General features: G+C 44.1%; 1 protein-coding gene across 1 annotated transcript; it reads right to left on the minus strand.

The window, feature by feature from the left end:
• Window positions 1-111: 111 nt before the first annotated feature.
• LOC117479860 (zinc finger protein 277-like) lies at window positions 112-22,319 on the minus strand. The gene is made up of 12 exons (XM_034126966.1): window positions 22,265-22,319; window positions 16,557-16,749; window positions 15,533-15,621; window positions 10,117-10,199; window positions 8,663-8,754; window positions 5,985-6,095; window positions 4,562-4,694; window positions 2,849-2,916; window positions 2,622-2,718; window positions 2,441-2,483; window positions 2,115-2,289; window positions 112-1,675 (listed from the first exon to the last, which is right to left on the minus strand). The coding sequence occupies exons 1-12, from the start codon at window positions 22,290-22,292 to the stop codon at window positions 1,495-1,497; spliced, it is 1,293 nt and encodes a 430-aa protein (XP_033982857.1). The 5' UTR covers window positions 22,293-22,319; the 3' UTR covers window positions 112-1,494.
• Between the last annotated feature and the right edge of the window lie 404 nt (window positions 22,320-22,723).

A 22,723-nucleotide genomic window follows, 5' to 3' on the forward strand; every position in this document is an offset into this window, starting at 1 on the left:
AAACTTAACTGATGTGTAGGTGACACCCCAAACTAGGGATTGTTTTGAGTCTGCGGGTGTTTTTCTTGTTGATTTTTCTGCATTTGGTACTTTCACATTAAATACTTTAAGGACATTTTGCTCATCATACTTTAATACATACACACGTGTCAATGTAGGATTGTTCATGCATTCTTCCAGCGTGTTATTAGGTTATGGCTAGAAAGGATCCGTCTTGTGTAAATATGACGTCACGTTCTGGTTGTAATTCTCGTTGGAATCGGAGCGGCTCGGGAAGCGCTCGGGAAGAAGGATGAAGTGTTCCTTTATGTGTTGAGAAAATGCCTCTCCTTCTTAAGCCAAGTGAAGTGTTTAAAAAGCCTCTTGGATCAGCTGGAAAATGCATCGTCACAACAGCTGTTTTTCTGAGGAACTCTTGAAAGGTTTACTTTTGAGAGATACGTGGTTCTCACAGGACAGAGACAAAGCTACACATGATGATCTTATAGAATATGATGCATTGCTGCAGATTGAACTACCCAACGGGATATAAAGGAGGTCAACACATCTCCAGCAGTAACATGCAGCATACACATTAATGCAGCAGCAATATGAAGAGAGACATATCAGATATAATAGTAAAACAGGGAACCGTTTACTGCACCAGGAGGACTTTGTCATCGGCTATTTTTTTACTTTTACTGCGACAACGTTGCCTGTGAATACAAAATAAACCATAGTGTTGGTGATCTGCAGTGTTGTCATTCTCCTTTCAACAGCAAGATCGCTAACATCCTATTTGAACAATCACACTCCCTGTAATTGACATAATGAATAGATAGTTTAGCGAGTCACCATCATTTGCTGTGGCCCACTGATGTTAACGATCGTAACTGAAAGGCTGCCAAACGTGACTTACAAACTCTTGGGAGAGTTTTACACGAGACGGATCCTTTCTATTCATAACCGTGTTATTACTGATCAACATCTGATATGTTATCAATCATTTCCCTTGTTTTGATGTAAACAGGTACGTTAAGTTTCGACCCTGACTCATTTCCAGGGTCTAAATCGACTCCAGATGAGTTTGCACTTCTGAGAGAGAGCGACCTACTTTATTGCATTCTGATCTCAAAGCATTTTCACATGAAGTTATAAACTTTATAATCAAAAGAAGCAGAGTCTGAATGTTCCTCTGTGGCGTGGACAGACGTGTGTATCCTGTAGAGCAGGGGGTTCAACTCAATTTCATGGTGGGCCACATCAGATCACATAATTAACTCCGTCTGAAAGCAGAAGGCTGGGGCAAATCATTCAAAGCAAATATTCAACTATTGTATATTCTTTGCAAGCTCTTGTGGGATTTGAGTGTGACGCCCCCTGCTGGAAAAAGGTTGAACTTCACTTCTGAAAATAGAGTTTTGAAGTGTTCAGGGAAGCAGCATGGCTTTGATTATTAGAGTTTCTTTACAGAGGATGAGGAGGAGGAAGAGTCGTCCAGGAACAGGAAGTCTTCTACCTGCAGGACCCTCGGCTCTTCAGCATCGATTTGAGGACGGAGTTCTGTTTCAAAGCTCGAAGGTTGGAAACGTCCTCTGAGATCACCGGGACATCTTCGCTGACGTTACGCTCGTCTTCATCGCCGTCAGACAGCGTGCAGAGGAGGGCGTCGTTCTCATACGTGGGGAAGTAATACCTGAGGAGAGAGGACTCTTTAAAGTGGAGACGCTACATACTGATATACACCTGAACATCAGCAGGAGAGGACTCTTTAAAGTAGAGACACTACATACTGATATACACCTGAACATCAGCAGGAGAGGACTCTTTAAAGTAGAGACACTACATACTGATATACACCTGAACATCAGCAGGAGAGGACTCTTTAAAGTAGAGACACTACATACTGATATACACCTGAACATCAGCAGGAGAGGACTCTTTAAAGTAGAGACACTACAAACTGATATACACCTGAACATCAGCAGGAGAGGACTCTTTAAAGTAGAGTCACTACATACTGATATACACCTGAACATCAGCAGGAGAGGACTCTTTAAAGTAGAGACACTACATACTGATATACACCTGAACATCAGCAGGAGAGGACTCTTTAAAGTAGAGACACTACTCACTGAGGCTGGTTCCAGGTGGACTTGTGAGGAAGCTGCATCACATGTCCCGCCTCCTTCAGGTGTCGGAGGACTTCCTGTCTGCAGCTGAACGTTTCCTGGCAGCCGTAGCAGCGGCTCTGATGGAGCTGACGGCGGAGGAAATTCACCAGCTTCACCTGGTCGTAGAAACGCAGACCTGCACACACACACACACACACACACACACACACACACACACACACACACACACACACACACACACCACACACACACACACAAAAACAATATTCATTTTAAGGAGGTGCACTTTGATTTCAATATTTATTTGTTTATGTGGTTTTACTCACTGAGCTCCGTCCTCAGCTCGTGGAGATCAAAGCCATGAGCCTCCTGTAGAGAAATGAAGAGGAGCAATAATTAAACAAGATAAGAGATGTGTGTGTGTGTGTGTGTGTGTGTGTGTGTGTGTGTGTGTGTGTGTGTGTGTGTGTGTGCGTGTGTGTGTGTGTGTGTGTGTGTGTGTGTTACCTTCATGTGTGTGGAGATCTGCTCCATAGTTTCTGACTGATGTTCGCAGAAGAGACAAACAGCTGAGACGGGATGAGACTGCCAGTCCGACCAATCACTGCGCAGCACAGAGAGACACAGGAAATCACAAAATTAACTTCATCCATGTTTTAGGTTTTCTTTCATTTTCATCACTTTTTTAATGTTTGCAATGAGATCTGATCTAATCTAACGATGGATCCACTCACTCGTCTCCATCGTCCACCATCTCACGGTCGTCTTCGCTCTGAACCTCCTCCCACGTTTTCCCCAGCTCCTGAGAGACGAAATGTATTTAAAGATTTTATAGAAAGAGGAGAAAAACCTCCACTAAAAATGTATCTAGTGCTGAAACAACATTAGCCGCCTTTAGCTTAGCAGTGGTGACGTGAAGTCATGTGACCGTGCTGTAGTTCCTTTATAGCCCAACATTAGCCACCTTTAGCTTAGCAGTGGTGACTTGAAGTCATGTGACCGTGCTGTAGTTCCTTTATAGCCCAACATTAGCCTCCTTTAGCTTAGCGGTGGTGACGTGAAGTCATGTGACCGTGCTGTAGTTCCTTTATAGCCCAACATTAGCCTCCTTTAGCTTAGCGGTGGTGACGTGAAGTCATGTGACCGTGCTGTAGTTCCTTTATAGCCCAACATTAGCCACCTTTAGCTTAGCGGTGGTGACGTGAAGTCATGTGACCGTGCTGTAGTTCCTATATAGCCCAACATTAGCCACCTTTAGCTTAGCGGTGGTGACGTGAAGTCAAGTGACCGTGCTGTAGTTCCTTTATAGCCCAACATTAGCCACCTTTAGCTTAGCGGTGGTGACGTGAAGTCACGTGACCGTGCTGTAGTTCCTTTATAGCCCAACATTAGCCACCTTTAGCTTAGCAGTGGTGACGTGAAGTCATGTGACCATGCTGTAGTTCCTTTATAGCCCAACATTAGCCACCTTTAGCTTAGCGGTGGTGACGTGAAGTCATGTGACCGTGCTGTAGTTCCTTTATAGCCCAACATTAGCCTCCTTTAGCTTAGCGGTGGTGACGTGAAGTCATGTGACCGTGCTGTAGTTCCTTTATAGCCCAACATTAGCCTCCTTTAGCTTAGCGGTGGTGACGTGAAGTCATGTGACCGTGCTGTAGTTCCTTTATAGCCCAACATTAGCCTCCTTTAGCTTAGCGGTGGTGACGTGAAGTCATGTGACCATGCTGTAGTTCCTTTATAGCCCAACATTAGCCACCTTTAGCTTAGCGGTGGTGACGTGAAGTCATGTGACCGTGCTGTAGTTCCTTTATAGCCCAACATTAGCCTCCTTTAGCTTAGCGGTGGTGACGTGAAGTCATGTGACCGTGCTGTAGTTCCTTTATAGCCCAACATTAGCCTCCTTTAGCTTAGCGGTGGTGACGTGAAGTCATGTGACCGTGCTGTAGTTCCTTTATAGCCCAACATTAGCCTCCTTTAGCTTAGCAGTGGTGACGTGAAGTCATGTGACCGTGCTGTAGTTCCTTTATAGCCCAACATTAGCCTCCTTTAGCTTAGCAGTGGTGACGTGAAGTCATGTGACCATGCTGTAGTTCCTTTATAGCCCAACATTAGCCACCTTTAGCTTAGCGGTGGTGACGTGAAGTCATGTGACCGTGCTGTAGTTCCTTTATAGCCCAACATTAGCCTCCTTTAGCTTAGCGGTGGTGACGTGAAGTCATGTGACCGTGCTGTAGTTCCTTTATAGCCCAACATTAGCCGCCTTTAGCTTAGCGGTGGTGACGTGAAGTCATGTGACCGTGTTGTAGTTCCTATATAGCCCAACATTAGCCTCCTTTAGCTTAGCGGTGGTGACGTGAAGTCATGTGACCGTGCTGTAGTTCCTTTATAGCCCAACATTAGCCTCATCCATTAACTATGTCATGTATTTCAATGAGGGGTGTAGTTACCAGGTAGTTGATGATGTAGTATCGGTCGTACTCGCTGTTGTTGGCGTTGATGCGGCGGTGAGCTTTCTTCCTCATGTGATCCTTCAGCGTGGTTTTATCTCTGAAGGTTTTCTCACAATACAAACACTGCAGACGGAGCACACACACACACACACACACACACACACAACACACACACACACACACACACACACACACACACACACACAACACACACACACAACACACACACACACACACACACACACACACACACACACACACACACACACACACACACACACACACACACACACACACACACACACACACACACCAACACATCACACACACACACACACACACACACACACACACACACACACACACACACACACACACACACACACACACACACACACACACACACACACACACACACACACACACACACACACACACACACACACACACACAGATAATCAGTTGTCTTGTGTTAAAATATAGAAATGAACTAAATAGGAGTGCAGGGATCATAACTGTGTCGTTATAATAACACTGTGTTCAAACAGAAACTTCAGAGTGATTATAATGACAGGAAATATGAAGGTTTATTTCAAGCTTGTTATGGAAATAAGTTATTGGGCTTTTTTTTTGTATCAACTAAGATTTGTTTGAAAATGTTTTCTCCTTTAATTGATTGAAATATTAACACATAAATACAACTGTGTAGTATATTTGTATATACTTATAATTAAGAAGTACAATATAAGACAAGCACAAGTTTCTGGTGTGGGCCGTATTACATTATACTTTTAGCATTTGCTGCGGGACAATTAAAAGTAGGCAACGGGCCGCATTTGGCCCCCGGGCCGAAGTTTGGCCCCCCCTGATCTATAGTTTATACAACCCAGTCTCACGGCATTTCGTGTTACAGTCACGACATTTAATCTATTGATTCGTGTTCACTAACACCATTTTCACATTTTTTTCGTGTCACATAGAACAATTGTATTTCTATTGGTAGATGTTTCGTGCCTGCACCAAAGAATAACAAACTAGAAGGAAAAACAGATTTAAAAAAACACAGATTTCAGTATTCTGAGGCTCTGAGACATTTCTTTTCCTCACAGACGGCAAAGAAACTCCGACATTATACGATTTAAAATAAAAACAATAATCGTGGCTTGATTGAGTAAGAACATGTTTTTATGAACCACACAGCTTCCGGTCTTCCAAGACCCGACCGGACAAAAAGACGTGGTGCAGGCACGACACACACTACCAATAGAAATACATTGCTTTTTAAAATCGTTCTGTGTGACACGAAAAAAAGGGGGAAATGGTGTTGGTGAACACGAATCAATAGATTACATGTCGTGACTATTACACAAAATGCTGTGAGACTGGGTTGGTTTTCATGAATGGATTGAAGGTCTCTCACTTGTCCAGCTTCCCCTGCAGCGCGTCCAGGAACTGGTTGCAGTAAACGATGTTGTCGGGCAGACCGATGCTGAACGAGTGTTCTCTGGCCATGTGGTTCAGCAGAGACGATCTGACACACAGACAGGATGCAGCTTGATTTGAAAGGTCACCTATTAAACAAAATCCACTTCTTCATGTCTCTTCTACATCAACATGTGTCCCCTCTTCTTCATGTCTCTTCTACATCAACACGTGTCCCCTCTTCCTCATGTCTCTTCTACATCAACATGTGTCCCCTCTTCCTCATGTCTCTTCTACATCAACACGTGTCCCCTCTTCTTCATGTCTCTTCTACATCAACACGTGTCCCCTCTTCTTCATGTCTCTTCTACATCAACATGTGTCCCCTCTTCTTCATGTCTCTTCTACATCAACATGTGTCCCCTCTTCTTCATGTCTCTTCTACATCAACATGTGTCCCCTCTTCTTCATGTCTCTCCTACATCAACATGTGTCCCCTCTTCTTCATGTCTCTTCTACATCAACATGTGTCCCCTCTTCTACATCAACATGTGTCCCCTCTTCTACATCAACATGTGTCCCCTCTTCTTCATGTCTCTTGTACATCAACATGTGTCCCCTCTTCTTCATGTCTCTTCTACATCAACATGTGTCCCCTCTTCTTCATGTCTCTTCTACATCAACATGTGTCCCCTCTTCTACATCAACATGTGTCCCCTCTTCTTCATGTCTCTTCTACATCAACATGTGTCCCCTCTTCTTCATGTCTCTTCTACATCAACATGTGTCCCCTCTTCTACATCAACATGTGTCCCCTCTTCTTCATGTCTCTTCTACATCAACATGTGTCCCCTCTTCTTCATGTCTCTTCTACATCAACGTGTGTCCCCTCTTCTTCATGTCTCTTCTTCATCAACATGTGTCCCCTCTTCCTCATGTCTCTTCTACATCAACATGTGTCCCCTCTTCTTCATGTCTCTTCTACATCAACATGTGTCCCCTCTTCTTCATGTCTCTTCTACATCAACATGTGTCCCCTCTTCTTCATGTCTCTTCTACATCAACATGTGTCCCCTCTTCTTCATGTCTCTCCTACATCAACATGTGTCCCCTCTTCTTCATGTCTCTTCTACATCAACATGTGTCCCCTCTTCTTCATGTCTCTTCTACATCAACATGTGTCCCCTCTTCTTCATGTCTCTTCTACATCAACATGTGTCCCCTCTTCTTCATGTCTCTTCTACATCAACGTGTGTCCCCTCTTCTTCATGTCTCTTCTTCATCAACATGTGTCCCCTCTTCCTCATGTCTCTTCTACATCAACATGTGTCCCCTCTTCTTCATGTCTCTTCTACATCAACATGTGTCCCCTCTTCTCCATCAACGTGTGTCCCCTCTTCCTCATGTCTCTTCTACATCAACATGTGTCCCCTCTTCTCCATGTCTCTTCTACATCAACATGTGTCCCCTCTTCTCCATGTCTCTTCTACATCAACGTGTGTCCCCTCTTCTTCATGTCTCTTCTACATCAACGTGTGTCCCCTCTTCTACATCAACATGTGTCCCCTCTTCTCCATGTCTCTTCTACATCAACATGTGTCCCCTCTTCTTCATGTCTCTTCTACATCAACACGTGTCCCCTCTTCTACATCAACATGTGTCCCCTCTTCTTCATGTCTCTTCTTCATCAACATGTGTCCCCTCTTCTTCATGTCTCTTCTACATCAACATGTGTCCCCTCTTCTTCATGTCTCTTCTTCATCAACATGTGTCCCCTCTTCTTCATGTCTCTTCTACATCAACATGTGTCCCCTCTTCTTCATGTCTCTTCTACATCAACATGTGTCCCCTGTTCCTCATGTCTCTTCTACATCAACATGTGTCCCCTCTTCTCCATGTCTCTTCTACATCAACATGTGTCCCCTCTTCTTCATGTCTCTTCTACATCAACATGTGTCCTCTCTTCCTCATGTCTCTTGTACATCAACATGTGTCCCCTCTTCTTCATGTCTCTTCTACATCAACATGTGTCCCCTCTTCTTCATGTCTCTTCTACATCAACATGTGTCCCCTCTTCCTCATGTCTCTTCTACATCAACATGTGTCCCCTCTTCTTCATGTCTCTTCTACATCAACATGTGTCCCCTCTTCCTCATGTCTCTTCTACATCAACATGTGTCCCCTCTTCTCCATGTCTCTTCTACATCAACATGTGTCCCCTCTTCCTCATGTCTCTTCTTCATCAACATGTGTCCCCTCTTCCTCATGTCTCTTCTACATCAACATGTGTCCCCTCTTCTTCATGTCTCTTCTACATCAACATGTGTTGATCATTCCTGCCTACAGTATGTCCATGAAGCTTCTCAACACTCACATAAGAAAAGACAGAATGTAAATACATGTAATGTAATATACTTTTAAATGTTGGCCATGAGGGTTGTGCAACAGGTCACCATGGTCAGTGTGTCTGTGTTTGTTCAAACGGTGCACGAGTGATCATATGTGTATGTATTTGAATGTTTATTATGTTTGTATATGTACATGTATGCTGCAGGACGGAGTCCAGAACAAATGTCCTTACGGGGACATTAAAGTATATCGTATCGTATAACGTCTTCAGTAGGAACCAACGGGATTGCGTGGAGTGACAGGTGATGTAATAATAACAACAAGTACCTGTTTCCGGAGAACTCGTCGCTGCAGAACATGCAGACGCGCTGGAAGCTTCTGTCCTCTCTCTCCTGCTGCTGCTGCTCCAACACCTCCTCCTGCAGGCAGAGGGGGAAGGAGTGGAGTACAAATACTTTGTTACTGTACTTAAGTACATGTTTCTGGTATCAGTACTTTACTCCACTACTTATTTTTCTGAGGACTTTTTACTTTGACTTCTTACATTTTGAACCCAAATACCTGTACTTTCTACTTCTTACATGTTGAACCCAAATACCTGTACTTTCTACTTCTTACATGTTGAACCCAAATACCTGTACTTTCTACTTCTTACATGTTGAACCCAAATACCTGTACTTTCTACTTCTTACATGTTGAACCCAAATACCTGTACTTTCTACTTCTTACATTTTGAACACAAATACCTGTACTTTCTACTTCTTACATGTTGAACCCAAATACCTGTACTTTCTACTTCTCACATGTTGAACCCAAATACCTGTACTTTCTACTTCTTACATGTTGAACCCAAATACCTGTACTTTCTACTTCTTACATTTTGAACACAAATACCTGTACTTTCTACTTCTTACATTTTGAACACAAATACCTGTACTTTCTACTTCTTACATGTTGAACCCAAATACCTGTACTTTCTACTTCTTACATGTTGAACACAAATACCTGTACTTTCTACTTCTTACATGTTGAACACAAATACCTGTACTTTCTACTTCTTACATGTTGAACTCAAATACCTGTACTTTCTACTTCTTACATGTTGAACTCAAATACCTGTACTTTCTACTTCTTACATTTTGAACACAAATACCTGTACTTTCTACTTCTTACATGTTGAACTCAAATACCTGTACTTTCTACTTCTTACATTTTGAACACAAATACCTGTACTTTCTACTTCTTACATGTTGAACTCAAATACCTGTACTTTCTACTTCTTACATTTCCCAAACAGGCTGGTTCCTTTAGTTTGAATGTGTGTTTGGTGGCGTGATCATTATTATTTAGAGTCATTGCGTGCCTATTGATTTGAACACGATCCGTGTATCCATCATTTCCTGGTCTTCTCTAAAGAAGAGGGACCAATGAAAACGTTGTCATGTTGCCGTTGTTCAGCATGGAAACATTCATTAGCTAACAATGACATTATTGTTCTATTAATATAAAGGGAGGTCAGGTACTCTTTAAAACAGCTGCTAGTTATGGGTACTTTTTACTGAAGTACATTTACTTTTACTTGAGTAAAGAAGTTTAGTCAGTACTTCTACTTTCACCAGAGTATTTTTAAACACGAGTATCTGTACTTCTACTTGAGTAAAGGATGTTGGTGCTTTTGCCCTCTCCTCCTGCAGGAGAAACACCGTCAGAAACACCACAGAAGAAGACCTGCCAACCTCAGGCTTAGATCAGGTCTTCCAGATAGACGGACATTTCCTCACCAGGCGTTTCTGCTGCAGCTTCTCTCTGAGGACTCGATCCTCTGGGAGGACGTCACACAGCAGGAAGTAGTCCTCCTGCTTCTCTGTAACAACGACACATGAGACATGACAGAGATGTCAGTTTTTCTGAGCAGAGAACAACATGTTTAAGTGATTTTTGCTACCAATTTCAAGCTAATGTTGCTTTCACATCGTAGGAGATCAGGGGTGCATGAACAGTGGTTCAGAGTGTTGACCATCTCAGGGACTCAGGGTCTACACGTGAATTCACTAGCAAGAACCACGCCACAACAGTGTGATGTTTGTACGTTTATTGAAGTAACATGTGAAGGATATGAGGGGGGTGAAGAGGTGATCTGGGAGGACGAGCTATGGTCCGTGCAGTGGGAGACTCAGAGTGGGGGTTCCGTCTCCGGCATGAACTGCGTGGGCTGATTACGGTCCCCCAGACGATACCTGGAGTTTAATGTTAGTATACGCAGTATATAGATATGCACCGATTAGATATAAATGGTGATGGGCAGAGGATGTTTATGGGTAGAAGGGTGAGGGAGGGTGGGTTGAAAGATGAGACAAGCGGTGGCCGGAAGCTTTCGCCGGATATAAATAGGGGTGGCCGTGGTTTGAGGCGGAGTTTTAGGCGTGGCCATGCTCCTGAACCTATGTTAACATTTTAACCTCATTTCACTAGCAAGAACCACGCCACAACAGTGTGATGTTTGTACGTTTATTGAAGTAACATGTGAAGGATATGAGGGGGGTGAAGAGGTGATCTGGGAGGACGAGCTATGGTCCGTGCAGTGGGAGACTCAGAGTGGGGGTTCCGTCTCCGGCATGAACTGCGTGGGCTGATTACGGTCCCCCAAAAGAGTCGGATTAAAAGCAGCTGACTTAAGCGTGTGCATGTCAGACGTCGTTTAGATTGTTGCGGAAGTAAGCGTGGTACGCTTTGGATGACGAGCGGCCGAGGGCCTAGGTGGTTGGATAAGAGATGCCTGGTCTAGCTGCTGTGGACGCTGCGCCGATGCGGGAGAAATGGCTCTAATTCTGAGAGTGCCCCCCAAAATGTGCGGGATGTTCTGAAAGTGTTTCTGGACCAGAAACATGTGGCTTGAAGATAACGTGCCCGGAACGAGTGACTACATCTTCACTTCTAAATCCGGCTAAACATTACCTTTGAGGAGTTAGAATGATGCACGCGCGGTTTGCCCAGAACCGGGCCTCCGTTACGCTCTAAGGGAAAATACGTTTATGCCGTAAATGTTAGGATGGGTCTGCTCGCTGCGAGGGTCGGAGAGAGAGAGACCGGAGCGTCTGCTCGCTGCGAGGGTCGGAGAGAGAGAGACTGGAGCGTCTGCTCGCTGCGAGGGTCAGAGAGGGAGGGACCGGAGCGTCTGCTCACTGCGAGGGTCAGAGATAGAGACCGGAGCGTCTGCTCACTGCGAGGGTCAGAGGGCTTGCTATGCCTGTTAACTGTTCTGGACTATGAGGAGATCTCTAGTCATCCTGAGAAGTCTACTGGGTTCAGGTCTGTTCTGGACTATGAGGAGATCTCTAGTCGTCCTGGGAGGTCTACTGGATTCAGGTCTGTTCTGGACTATGAGGAGATCTCTAGTCATCCTGAGAAGTCTACTGGGTTCAGGTCTGTTCTGGACTATGAGGAGATCTCTAGTCATCCTGAGAAGTCTACTGGATTCAGGTCTGTTCTGGACTATGTGGAGATCTCTAGTCTGTTCTGGACTATGTGGAGATCTCTAGTCATCCTGAGAAGTCTACTGGATTCAGGTCTGTTCTGGACTATGTGGAGATCTCTAGTCATCCTGAGAAGTCTACTGGATTCAGGTCTGTTCTGGACTATGAGGAGATCTCTAGTCATCCTGAGAAGTCTACTGGATTCAGGTCTGTTCTGGACTATGTGGAGATCTCTAGTCATCCTGAGAGGTCTACTGGATTCAGGTCTGTTCTGGACTATGTGGAGATCTCTAGTCATCCTGAGAAGTCTACTGGATTCAGGTCTGTTCTGGACTATGTGGAGATCTCTAGTCATCCTGAGAAGTCTACTGGATTCAGGTCTGTTCTGGACTATGTGGAGATATCTAGTCATCCTGAGAAGTCTACTGGATTCAGGTCTGTTCTGGACTATGTGGAGATCTCTAGTCATCCTGAGAAGTCTACTGGATTCAGGTCTGTTCTGGACTATGAGGAGATCTCTAGTCATCCTGAGAAGTCTACTGGATTCAGGTCTGTTCTGGACTATGAGGAGATCTCTAGTCATCCTGAGAAGTCTACTGGATTCAGGTCTGTTCTGGACTATGTGGAGATCTCTAGTCATCCTGAGAAGTCTACTGGATTCAGGTCTGTTCTGGACTATGTGGAGATCTCTAGTCATCCTGAGAAGTCTACTGGATTCAGGTCTGTTCTGGACTATGTGGAGATCTCTAGTCATCCTGAGAGGTCTACTGGATTCAGGTCTGTTCTGGACTATGTGGAGATCTCTAGTCATCCTGAGAAGTCTACTGGATTCAGGTCTGTTCTGGACTATGTGGAGATCTCTAGTCATCCTGAGAAGTCTACTGGATTCAGGTCTGTTCTGGACTATGTGGAGATCTCTAGTCATCCTGAGAGGTCTACTGGATTCAGGTCTGTTCTGGACTATGTGGAGATCTCTAGTCATCCTGAGAAGTCTACTGGATTCAGGTCTGTTCTGGACTATGTGGAGATCTCTAGTCATCCTGAGAAGTCTACTGGATTCAGGTCTGTTCTGGACTATGTGGAGATCTCTAGTCATCCTGAGAGGTCTACTGGATTCAGGTCTGTTCTGGACTATGTGGAGATCTCTAGTCGTCCTGAGAAGTCTCAGTTGAATGTGGTGGCTGAAAACGGTGGGCTGGATGGGTGGTGTTGCTGTGGCTAGAGTGTAGCTGGTTGCACAGGGAGGAAAAACATTTGGGTGTTGGGGAAGGGATGGGGTAGGGAGGGGGGGAGGGGGAGGGGGAGGGGGAAAAGATAGAGCAGTTGGAAAGGAAGGTACTAGGTTAGCATGTGGCATGGCCCCTGCCCCTTGGTATACTGGGTGGGACGCTGTTGCTACGGGGTTAGCTGCTAGAGGAAGAAGGTAAGCAGAAGCTGGGTAGCTGTGGACTGCTGAAGGTAGAGAAGAAGAAGGGATGGAGGGATGAAGGGATGTATGTGCGAGGGGATTTTGTGAAGCCTGTGGGCACAGTGATGAGAGAAAGGTTGAAATGAGCTGAGACATGTCAGGCACAGAGAGAGCAGGCACAGAGGGCAATACAACCTGGCCCCCGCCAGGGGGTGCTGGTGAGTCGGGCTGTGTCCGTGGTGGAGGACGGAGGCCTGTGACGTCACGGCCCGTGGTGCGCGCGCGCGGTGGTTGATTCTGGGGCGGGAAGAGCTGTGTGTGTTGTTGTTCTTGCCGTTGTGCTGCTGTAGGCTTGGTAGAGGTTGAACAGTCTAGCCTTGTTGTCGTTTCGGTGAAAGTGGATGCCGTTGTCTTTCAGGAAACGTTGGAGTTGAATGACTGTCCACCTCCGTAGTTCGGGCTCTGTTGTGGAGCGTCGAGTGCGTTCGGGCTCTGTTGTGGAGCGTCGAGTGCGTTCGGGCTCTGTTGTGGAGCGTCGAGTGCGCCGCTGTGAGTGGCCGGGAGCTGCGAGTGAGGCAGGCTGCCGGTGGTGGGGAGATTGGAGCTGGCTGCACCTGTTGCGGCCCCGGCTGTTTGCCCTCGCTGGCGGAGTAGACGAAGCCTGGGACCTGTCTGGAGTTGGAGGTATCTCGTTGGGGGAGCTTGAGTGGGAGCGGTGGCGGCTGGTGTGTGGGACACTGATTGCCGAGCACACGCGGCTCCGTTCGGATGCTTGGCTTGGATCCGTCTGCTGACCCGAGGATGGCGGGTAGCCGATGTCGAAGAGATCTTCATCTGACTCCGGCGAGTTGATCAGGAATTCGGGATCCATGGTGAGTAGAAATGTTCTTGTGGTAGCGTTTGTTTGTATTGATCTGTGACGACGCGCAGCGTGAATCACAGTCTGCCTGTCTATCTTTGAAAGATGAGACAAGCGGTGGCCGGAAGCTTTCGCCGGATATAAATAGGGGTGGCCGTGGTTTGAGGCGGAGTTTTAGGCATGGCCATGCTCCTGAACCTATGTTAACATTTTAACCTCATTAAAAGTAAGAAGTCAACTGGGTTTTGATACCAAGTGTTAGAAAAATATCACTCGTCCCCAGCTTGAGCTTCAACATCAGGATCCATGTATTTATTATCCTCTCAAGAATGGAAGTAGTCAAAAGAAAAAAAGAGAATTTGTTGGTATTTTTCTCAAAAGTGTAAAAAATCTTACTTTTTCTCAAAAACCACAAAATTATGACTTTTTCTCAAAAAACACAAAATTATGACTTTTTCCTCAAAAAACACAAAATTATGACTTTTTCTCAAAAAACACAAAATTATGACTTTTTCTCAAAAACCACAAAATTATGACTTTTTCCTGTGGAACAGGGGAGGTGTAAAGCACTGATGAAAGTGTGGAACTACACCACAGAAGACACGTGCAGCTGTGGATCAGTGCAGACAATGTCCCACTTACTGGAATGTGCCGATGCCCCCCAGTGCAGTCCAGAAGACCTGGCAGAACCTACCCCATCAGCTGTGGCCTGTGCCCGATACTGGCAGAACAACATTTGAGATTGCTACGGACTCGAAGAAGGAATGACTTTTTCTCAAAACCCAAAAAATGATGACTTTTTCTCAAAAACCACAAGATTATGACTTTTTCTCAAAAACCACAAAATTATGACTTTTTCTCAAAAAACACAAAATTATGACTTTTTCTCAAAAAACACAAAATTATGACTTTTTCTCAAAAACCACAAAATTATGACTTTTTCTCAAAAACCACAAAATTATGACTTTTTCTCAAAAAACACAAAATTATGACTTTTTCTCAAAAACCACAAGATTATGACTTTTTCTCAAAAACCACAAAATTATGACTTTTTCTCAAAAAACACAAAATTATGACTTTTTCTCAAAAAACACAAAATTATGACTTTTTCTCAAAAACCACAATTATGACTTTTTCTCAAAAAACACAAAATTATGACTTTTTCTCAATGTGTTTCTAAATGTCTGTCCGTGTCTTCAGAAGAACTGACACATACATGTAAATATATCTAACATGTATATATGACTCAAACATGTTCATTTAATTCATTTCTCATTTTAAAAGTTACTGGATATCATTTTTTCTTTAATTGTATTAATCTGTAATCTTGTGTGAATCTGTGCTGCTTTTCTTTCTCACCCTGTTGCTGTTAAACTGAACTTCCCCACGGAGATTAATAAAAGGTCCATTTGATATGATCTAATCTTATTTTATCGTATCTTAGAAAGTGACCTCACCTATGGGGCCGGTGGAGTTAGTTTTGATGACGCTGCAGAAATCTGTGATGGGCTGTTCCAGGAACCGTCCTCTCCAGAACACCAAGTACCTGAGAGGGGGGGGGGAGGAGGAATCAGGATCAGCGTCCATCACACAGGAGAGAAGAACACACACCTCAACTTGGAAGGACCACATTGAACATCTGGACAAAACAAAGAATGTATTTTCTCCGCCGTCTGAGGTCTTTCTGGGCGAGCAGAGAAATTCTTCTGTTGTTCTTTACCTCTGTGATTGTGTCTGTTCTAGAGTACTGCAACACTACCTGGTACAAGTGTTTGTCCAAATCAAAATCCTGTCAGAGCCTTTGTGACTCAGCAGACCATAATAACCTGAGAGGCTCCAACAGCATCCTCTGGGACCCAAAGCATGCTCTGACAGAGAATATGAAGTGCTGCCATCTAATGGAGATCAATCATGAGACAGGATGGAGTTGATTCTGTTCTGGCTTTATGGGTCAGTATTTGTAAGCAGCTGTGACTGAAAGAATATTGCTTTGATTTGACTTTTGAATGGTTAGTTCATTTTGTTTTGGTTTTGAAGAGGCAGGTCAAATAAGAGTTTCTTCTCCCTGCTCCTTTCCACCATGCGCTATAAAAGGAAAAGAATACAAGTGTACATGTTTTGTTTTCAAATACCTGCCACTTCTTCTTAGACTGCAGCCACTATTTACAAATATTTAGGGCTATTCTACTGCATCCTTTGGTTCCTATCAGCCTTTAGAAACACACAGTTAGAAACACACTACATTCATACACTTCTGTACATTTCATGTATTTAGACTGAGTAAATATGCACATTGACATTGAGTGTTATCTCGTTGCGCTGTCATCGCTACGACCTCTGCTTTCACCTCTGATTCATTTATTTGTGTCTATTTGTTACTGCAGTGAGAGTTGCCAAAGAAATGTCGTTGTACTTTGTATGATGACAATAAAGATATGTTCTATTCTATCCCTGAGTTTGATCTCCAGCTGCAGCTCGTACTTTGGGAGGTCAGCGATGAGTTTGACGTCTGCGATGACCAGCTTGTGCTCCAGCAGCAGGTGTTTGAGGAGGACGTCTTTCTGTCTCTCTGAGTCGGGACAGAAGAGACAGACCAGCAGCTCCTCACCGGGGACACCGGGAGCATCAGGCGGCTGCTCCGGGAAACTCAGAGGCTCCAGGATGCTGTCGTCACCTGAGGGTTACATTATGTTAGTGGCAAATCACAACATTCAAAACTGTTATTTCATTTATATTTTAAGACGCAGTGCAGAATACAGAATTAAAAAAACAGTGTTCCTCTTAGTCTGAACTGCTCTTTACTACAGTACTGAAGACTAAGTTAAGTCACAGTTAAGACTAAGTGAAATTACTGTTAAGTACTTAGTTAAGACCAAGTTAAAGGTCCCATGTCATGCTTTTCTGGTTATTACCCCTTGTGTGTTATGGAGCTTTTTCTGCATAGTCTGCAGAGTCACAAACCCTCAAAGTGCACCCTGTAGCGAGTAAAACTCTAACACAGAGAAGACCTGTCTATGCTGCCCCAGAACGCCTCGTTGGACATTTCTCTTTTTCCATTGTTTACTTCTTGGGTATAGTGACGTATTTCGGGTATAGTGACGTAACGTAACGTCGGCGGAGCCCTTACGTTTGGACCAATCCGCGGACTTGCTCACACACACACACACACACACACACACACACACACACACACACACTCGCTGCTACGAGGAGCGGGACACTGTGAGCTGGTGTGGGGTCGGCGAGACAGCGAGACACCGCGGAACTCAGCCTGAGCACACACACAAACTCCCAGCCAGGCTGCGGGTGTGTGTGTGTTTCGGGCTGGGTTTCGCGGCAGGAGCTCAAACAAGCCGTTTAGGACAGAGAGTGAATACACATACTATACAGAGATGCTGTATGAGAAACCAATGTGAGTTTGGAAAATTGCACAATATAAATGTATTTTAGTATACCTCAACAATGGAATTATGATCAGTAGAAATGGCCATGACATGTGACCTTTAAAGGAGAGGTGTCATGCTTTTCCGGTTATTACCCGTCCCCTTGTGTGTTATGAAGGTTTGTATGCATGTAAACGGTGTGCAGAGTAGGGATGGGTACCGAGCCCCGGTATTAAACGGGCCCCGGGGCTGAATTATTAAAGACCGTGGTACCGTTAAGCTCCGACGTTATCGGTCTTTTTATCGGTACTGGAGACATCTAAAAAATATGTCATGTGTATTATTGCTATACAAACATTATATTGCAGTTTTAGTGTCGCCAACTCCGTTTCTAATACGCAAAAAGACTGCAAAATGCGTCATTTTTTGTATTTTCGATCTCTCCAATCCAGACGAGAGATCTCTCTCCCCCGCCTGTGTGCGAGGGGGCGGGGCAGTTTACACACACGCAGCTGCTACATGCAGCAACACACACACACGGAGGAGATGGCGGAGAGAACGCGCTCCGAGGTGTGGTTAAACTTTACCCGTCTCGCCTAAAGTGCAATAAGAGTTTAGCATGTCAGGGCGGTAACACGAGCAATTTGTCTAAACATCTTGCAAAAGTGCACCACGTTCAGACGGAGAAATGCTCCGGGTTCGACTGTCTCTCTAGTAGCTCTGTAGCCCCATCCACGAGTAACGTTTCCACGTCAGGTATATTATGTATGCTAGCAGCAACACACGGAGCTAACTCAATGATTCAAACATGGGTTAATGATTAGAGGGAACTGAGTTATTTAGTTTGTTAAAGTTTCAGCTATTCTGTTCACAGTTCTGTCATCAGATTATTTAATATGATTTGTTAAAACGTTGTTGTTTCTGTTGATGTGAAATATTATGTATTTCATTTAAATAAAAAGCAATGTTAGTTTTGTTCACAATTTGTTTATTTTCATTTAATTGTTTATTTGAATAGGGACAATGCACATTAATGAACACTTTAGACCAGGGGTGGGCAATTATTTTTTACAAGGGGCCACTTCAGAAACTCGAGCTGTGTTGGGGGGCCGAATCAAAAATAAGTTGAACTTAATTCTGCTCAATATACCAATACTGAAAAGGTGTTTTACAGTATGTTAAAGATAAGAAATGAATCAGCTTTATACAAAAAGAAATGAGTGCTTTTGATTTTTGTTTTTCAGTTAATTTTACTTGTTCAGTGAGAAAAATCCAGTCTGTCTTGGGCTTGAACAAGTGCACGGAAATCTGGTTCAATGTCTGAGGTGGATATGCGAAGGACAGCTGAGAGGTGATCATCAGTGATAGAGGATCTGTATCTGGATTTGTTGAACTTCATCACTGAGAATGTCTGTTCACATATGTAGGTAGATCCAAAGAGGACCATCATCTTCTGAGCACGTCTCCTGATGTGTGGAAAGTTCTCCTCTTTCAGGGAAGAGTAAAACTCAGGCAGTGAGACTGACCTAAAGTGCTCTGACAGAAGTGTGTCAGACTGCAGGTCAATGAGTTCAAGCTGAACATCACTGGGTGCATCATCCACATGGCATGTAAATGGGGAAAAGATCATGTTCATTTCATTCTCAACTGTTTTGAAGTCTTTAAATCGCCTTGAAAACTCACCATGCAGTGCTTCTAACATGGATGAGTACCTCTGGAGGTGATCAGCTGATGGTGTGGCTTCCTTCAGTGTTGGCAAGTGCGTGAGAATGTTGTCCTCCATTTGGCTTGAGAGAAGCTGCAGCTTTCTCATGAAAGCCTTCACTGCACTGTACATGTCATGCACAAAAAGGCCCTTGCCTTGCAGACATTTAGTTCACTCATTAGTGCAGTCACATCTACAGCAAAACCAAGGTCTGCCTTCCAGTCTGCATCTGAAAGCTGTGGGATGTCGTTTCCTTTCTTCACACAGAAGTCTTGAATCTCTTCTCTCAGGTCCCATACTCTTTTCAGCACTTTGCCCAGGCTGAGCCACCTGACAGCTGCATGGTAGGGTATGTCACGATGTTCAGTCTCACTTTCCTCCAAAAGTGCAACAAACTGTCTGTGATTCAATGCTCTTGCCCTGATGAAGTTAACTATTTTAGTTACAACATCAACAACATGGTTAATTTTTAACACTGACTTACACAACACTTCCTGATGTATAATACAATGCAAAAATACCTATTTCTGCTCAGGGTTAATTTCTGTCACTTTATCCTGCATTCTCTTCAATAGTCCAACATTTTTCCCTGTCAGATTTGGACAACCATCCGTTGTCACGCCTGCCAGCTTGTCCCATTTCAGTCCCAACTTTTCCACACATGCATTTACCTCCGTGAACAAATCACTCCCTGTTGATGTACCTTTCATTGACTGCATGGCTGCCAGCTCCTCCGTGATTTTGAAGTCTGTAGTTATCCCACGTAGGAAGATGAGTAGCTGGGCAGTGTCACGTACATCGCAGCTCTCATCCAAAGACAAGGAAAAAAAGTCAAAGTTGACCGCTCTGTTCTGCAGCTGAAGCTCCAGATTTCCCGCGATGTCCTCAATTCTCCTCGTAACAGTGCGTCGGGAGAGCGGCACTTTCTCAAATGCCTCCTTTTTCTCCAGGCATATTAGTGTCCAACAAACACTCCTTAATGAACTCTCCGTCCGAAAACGGTTAACTTTTAAGACATAACTCGTCTTGACAGCTGCATCTCTGGATGTGGAATGTTTTGTGAAAATGTGTTGTTGGCTTTGCAGCTTAGCTAGCAAAGCATCCGACCCCTTTTGCCCGCTCTTCCTCAGACAGGTTCTTGTATTTATCTGCGTGTTTGGTAGCATAGTGGCGACTCAAATTGTACTCCTTGAACACAGCGACCTGCGCACCACAAACTAAACACACAGCTTTACCTTTCACTTCTGTAAATAAATACTTAGCGGTCCATGTCTTGTTGAAAACGCGGCATTCAGTATCGATCTTTCTTTTTTTGCCCTTAGCGGACATTTCGAGGACTAGCCGGCCAGCATCACTCGTAGCTGTTACGGCATGCGCGTTTACGTAAATAAATAAAAAAAACAGCAGCTTCCTTTTCAAAATAAAAGCAACACAGTTAGAAAAGTATTTACGCCATGCAAGCAATACAGCTGTGTTGCTTTTATTTTGAAAAGGTTGCTGTTTTTTTTCATTATGTTATAATTTATGATCAACCTCACACGGGCCGGCCAAGGCCGGCCAACGGGCCGGATGTGGCCCGCGGGCCGTAAAATGCCCACCCCTGCTTTAGACAAATAATGCTTCAAGTGTAAATATGCCGGATTTTAGCTTTGAGCTAATTTCCATCCGTAGTCCCTGACATACAACATATAGTTAGTTTACCTAATTTTTCTCTCCAAAAGAACCGATAAGAGTACCGTTAAAAGACCGGACCGATAAGCGGTATCGATAAAAGTAGTAGTACCGTTAAAACCTTAACGATACCCATCCCTAGTGCAGAGTCAAAACCCTTAAAGTACACCCTGTAGCGAGTAAAACTCTAACACAGAAAAGACCTCCCCAAAACGCCTCGTTGGAGATACGTCATTGCCCATTTGAGTCTTCCATTTCGTTCCGGGTACGGCATGATGTCAAGCGGTACCCGGAACGAAATGGACCAATCCCGAAGAGCCGTTACGTTACGTCCGCGGAGCCGTTACGTTAAGCCCCCGCTGATTGGTCCAAATTGACCGATCCACGGACTTCCTCACACACACATCTGTGTGCAGGGAGCAGGCAGCTCAGCTGAGTTCTCCTCCCTGGCTGCAGGCTGATAACAGACAGTTGGGATCGCGGCAAAATTCTCTCTGCAGACCCATTCTCTCTGCAGACCCATTCTCTCTGCAGACCCATTCTCTCTGCAGACCCATTCTCTCTGCAGACCCATCTCTCTGCAGACCATTCAGCGTTTATCAACCTTTTTCTTACTCAATATCAAGCCACACTTATTGTTTTTACTTCGGCTGTGACTTTGTGTGTGCTCAGGATGAGTTTGGCTGTGTTTCGCTATGTATCCTAAACAAGGAAGCAACACCTCCACGGAGCTCAGCGCGATTCACAACGTCCCGACCAATCAGAGCACACTGTGCTCACAGGGAGGGTGGGGGCTGGAGCTATTGGAGCTACAACGAGCCGTTAAAGGCAGATAGTGAAATTCAGTGAATACAAGTAGTTTACAGAGATGCTGTTTGAGAAACCAATGTGAGTTTGGAGAGATGCACAGTATAAATCTATTTTAGTAGACCTCAACAATGGAATTATGATCAGTGGAAATGGCCATGACACCTCTCCTTTAAGACTAAGTTAAGATTAAGTTGAGACTAAATTGAGACTAGGTTAAATTACTACTACTACTACTACTATTACTACTACTACTACTACTACTACTACTACTTTCAGAATATGAATCTATGTATTTCTGTTTCATTATGTTCTATGTTTTTTACTCTGTGTTCCTATGTTTAGATGCTGTTTAATTCACTTTCTCTCTGTGTATTTTATATGTAAAAGCACTTTGTAACTATGTTTTTATAACCGTTAAAAAACACAGGCTAACAGTTAGCATGTTAGCACAGCCGGCTAGCTCTCGGCTGTTTAGCTTCATTACAAACTGCAGACAGGAACATTCTTCAGATGAACATAATCCCTGACTGACTCTGAGTTTCATCTCCAGCTGATTATATTATTTACAGCACTAAACCTATTTTTAAATCAACTGCAACTTTTAAAAGAAACCAACTCACCATCTCTGTTTCGGGTACAGGCTGCCATCTCTGGTGTCACATGTCCAAACAGCGACGGACGGACCAATCAGAAGCCGGGAAATCTTCTTCTTCTTATTAGCGGGTCGCAAACTACTTAAAGGTGCATTTACCGCCACCTGCTGTCGAGAGCGAGCATCATCATTTCACAAAATCACCAACCATGTTTACTCCTTATAATGTAATGATTTAGTAGATTTATTAACCCTTAGATGCACAAGTGGGTCTTTTTTGACCCGGTGAGGTGGTTTTCTTGAAGTATCTTTGTAATTACATTTTTTTATCATTTCATATTCCAGCTATTCCTCAAAAAACACGTTTTAGATTTCATGCCATTCACATTTTTAATTTACATTTTAAGAAATTGTAGTTTTTGTATTTCTACCCCAAGCTTCCATAAGTGGGTCAAAAAAGACCCAAATGCATTTCCTATGGGATCCT

Source organism: Trematomus bernacchii, unplaced genomic scaffold, assembly GCF_902827165.1.
Source record: "Trematomus bernacchii unplaced genomic scaffold, fTreBer1.1, whole genome shotgun sequence".
Lineage (NCBI taxonomy): Eukaryota > Metazoa > Chordata > Actinopteri > Perciformes > Nototheniidae > Trematomus > Trematomus bernacchii.

Bases quoted from the DNA above. Each gene is read 5' to 3' on its own strand.
- LOC117479860 (XM_034126966.1), bottom strand. From the start codon at position 22,292: ATGGCAGCCTGTACCCGAAACAGAGATG. The intron at 4,695-5,984 runs GTGAGAGACCTT...GTGTGTGCTCCG, and splicing joins CTGCAGGGGAAGCTGGACAA to TCTGCAGTGTTTGTATTGTG. The intron at 2,290-2,440 runs GTGAGTAAAACC...GTGTGTGTGCAG, and splicing joins CGAGCTGAGGACGGAGCTCA to GTCTGCGTTTCTACGACCAG.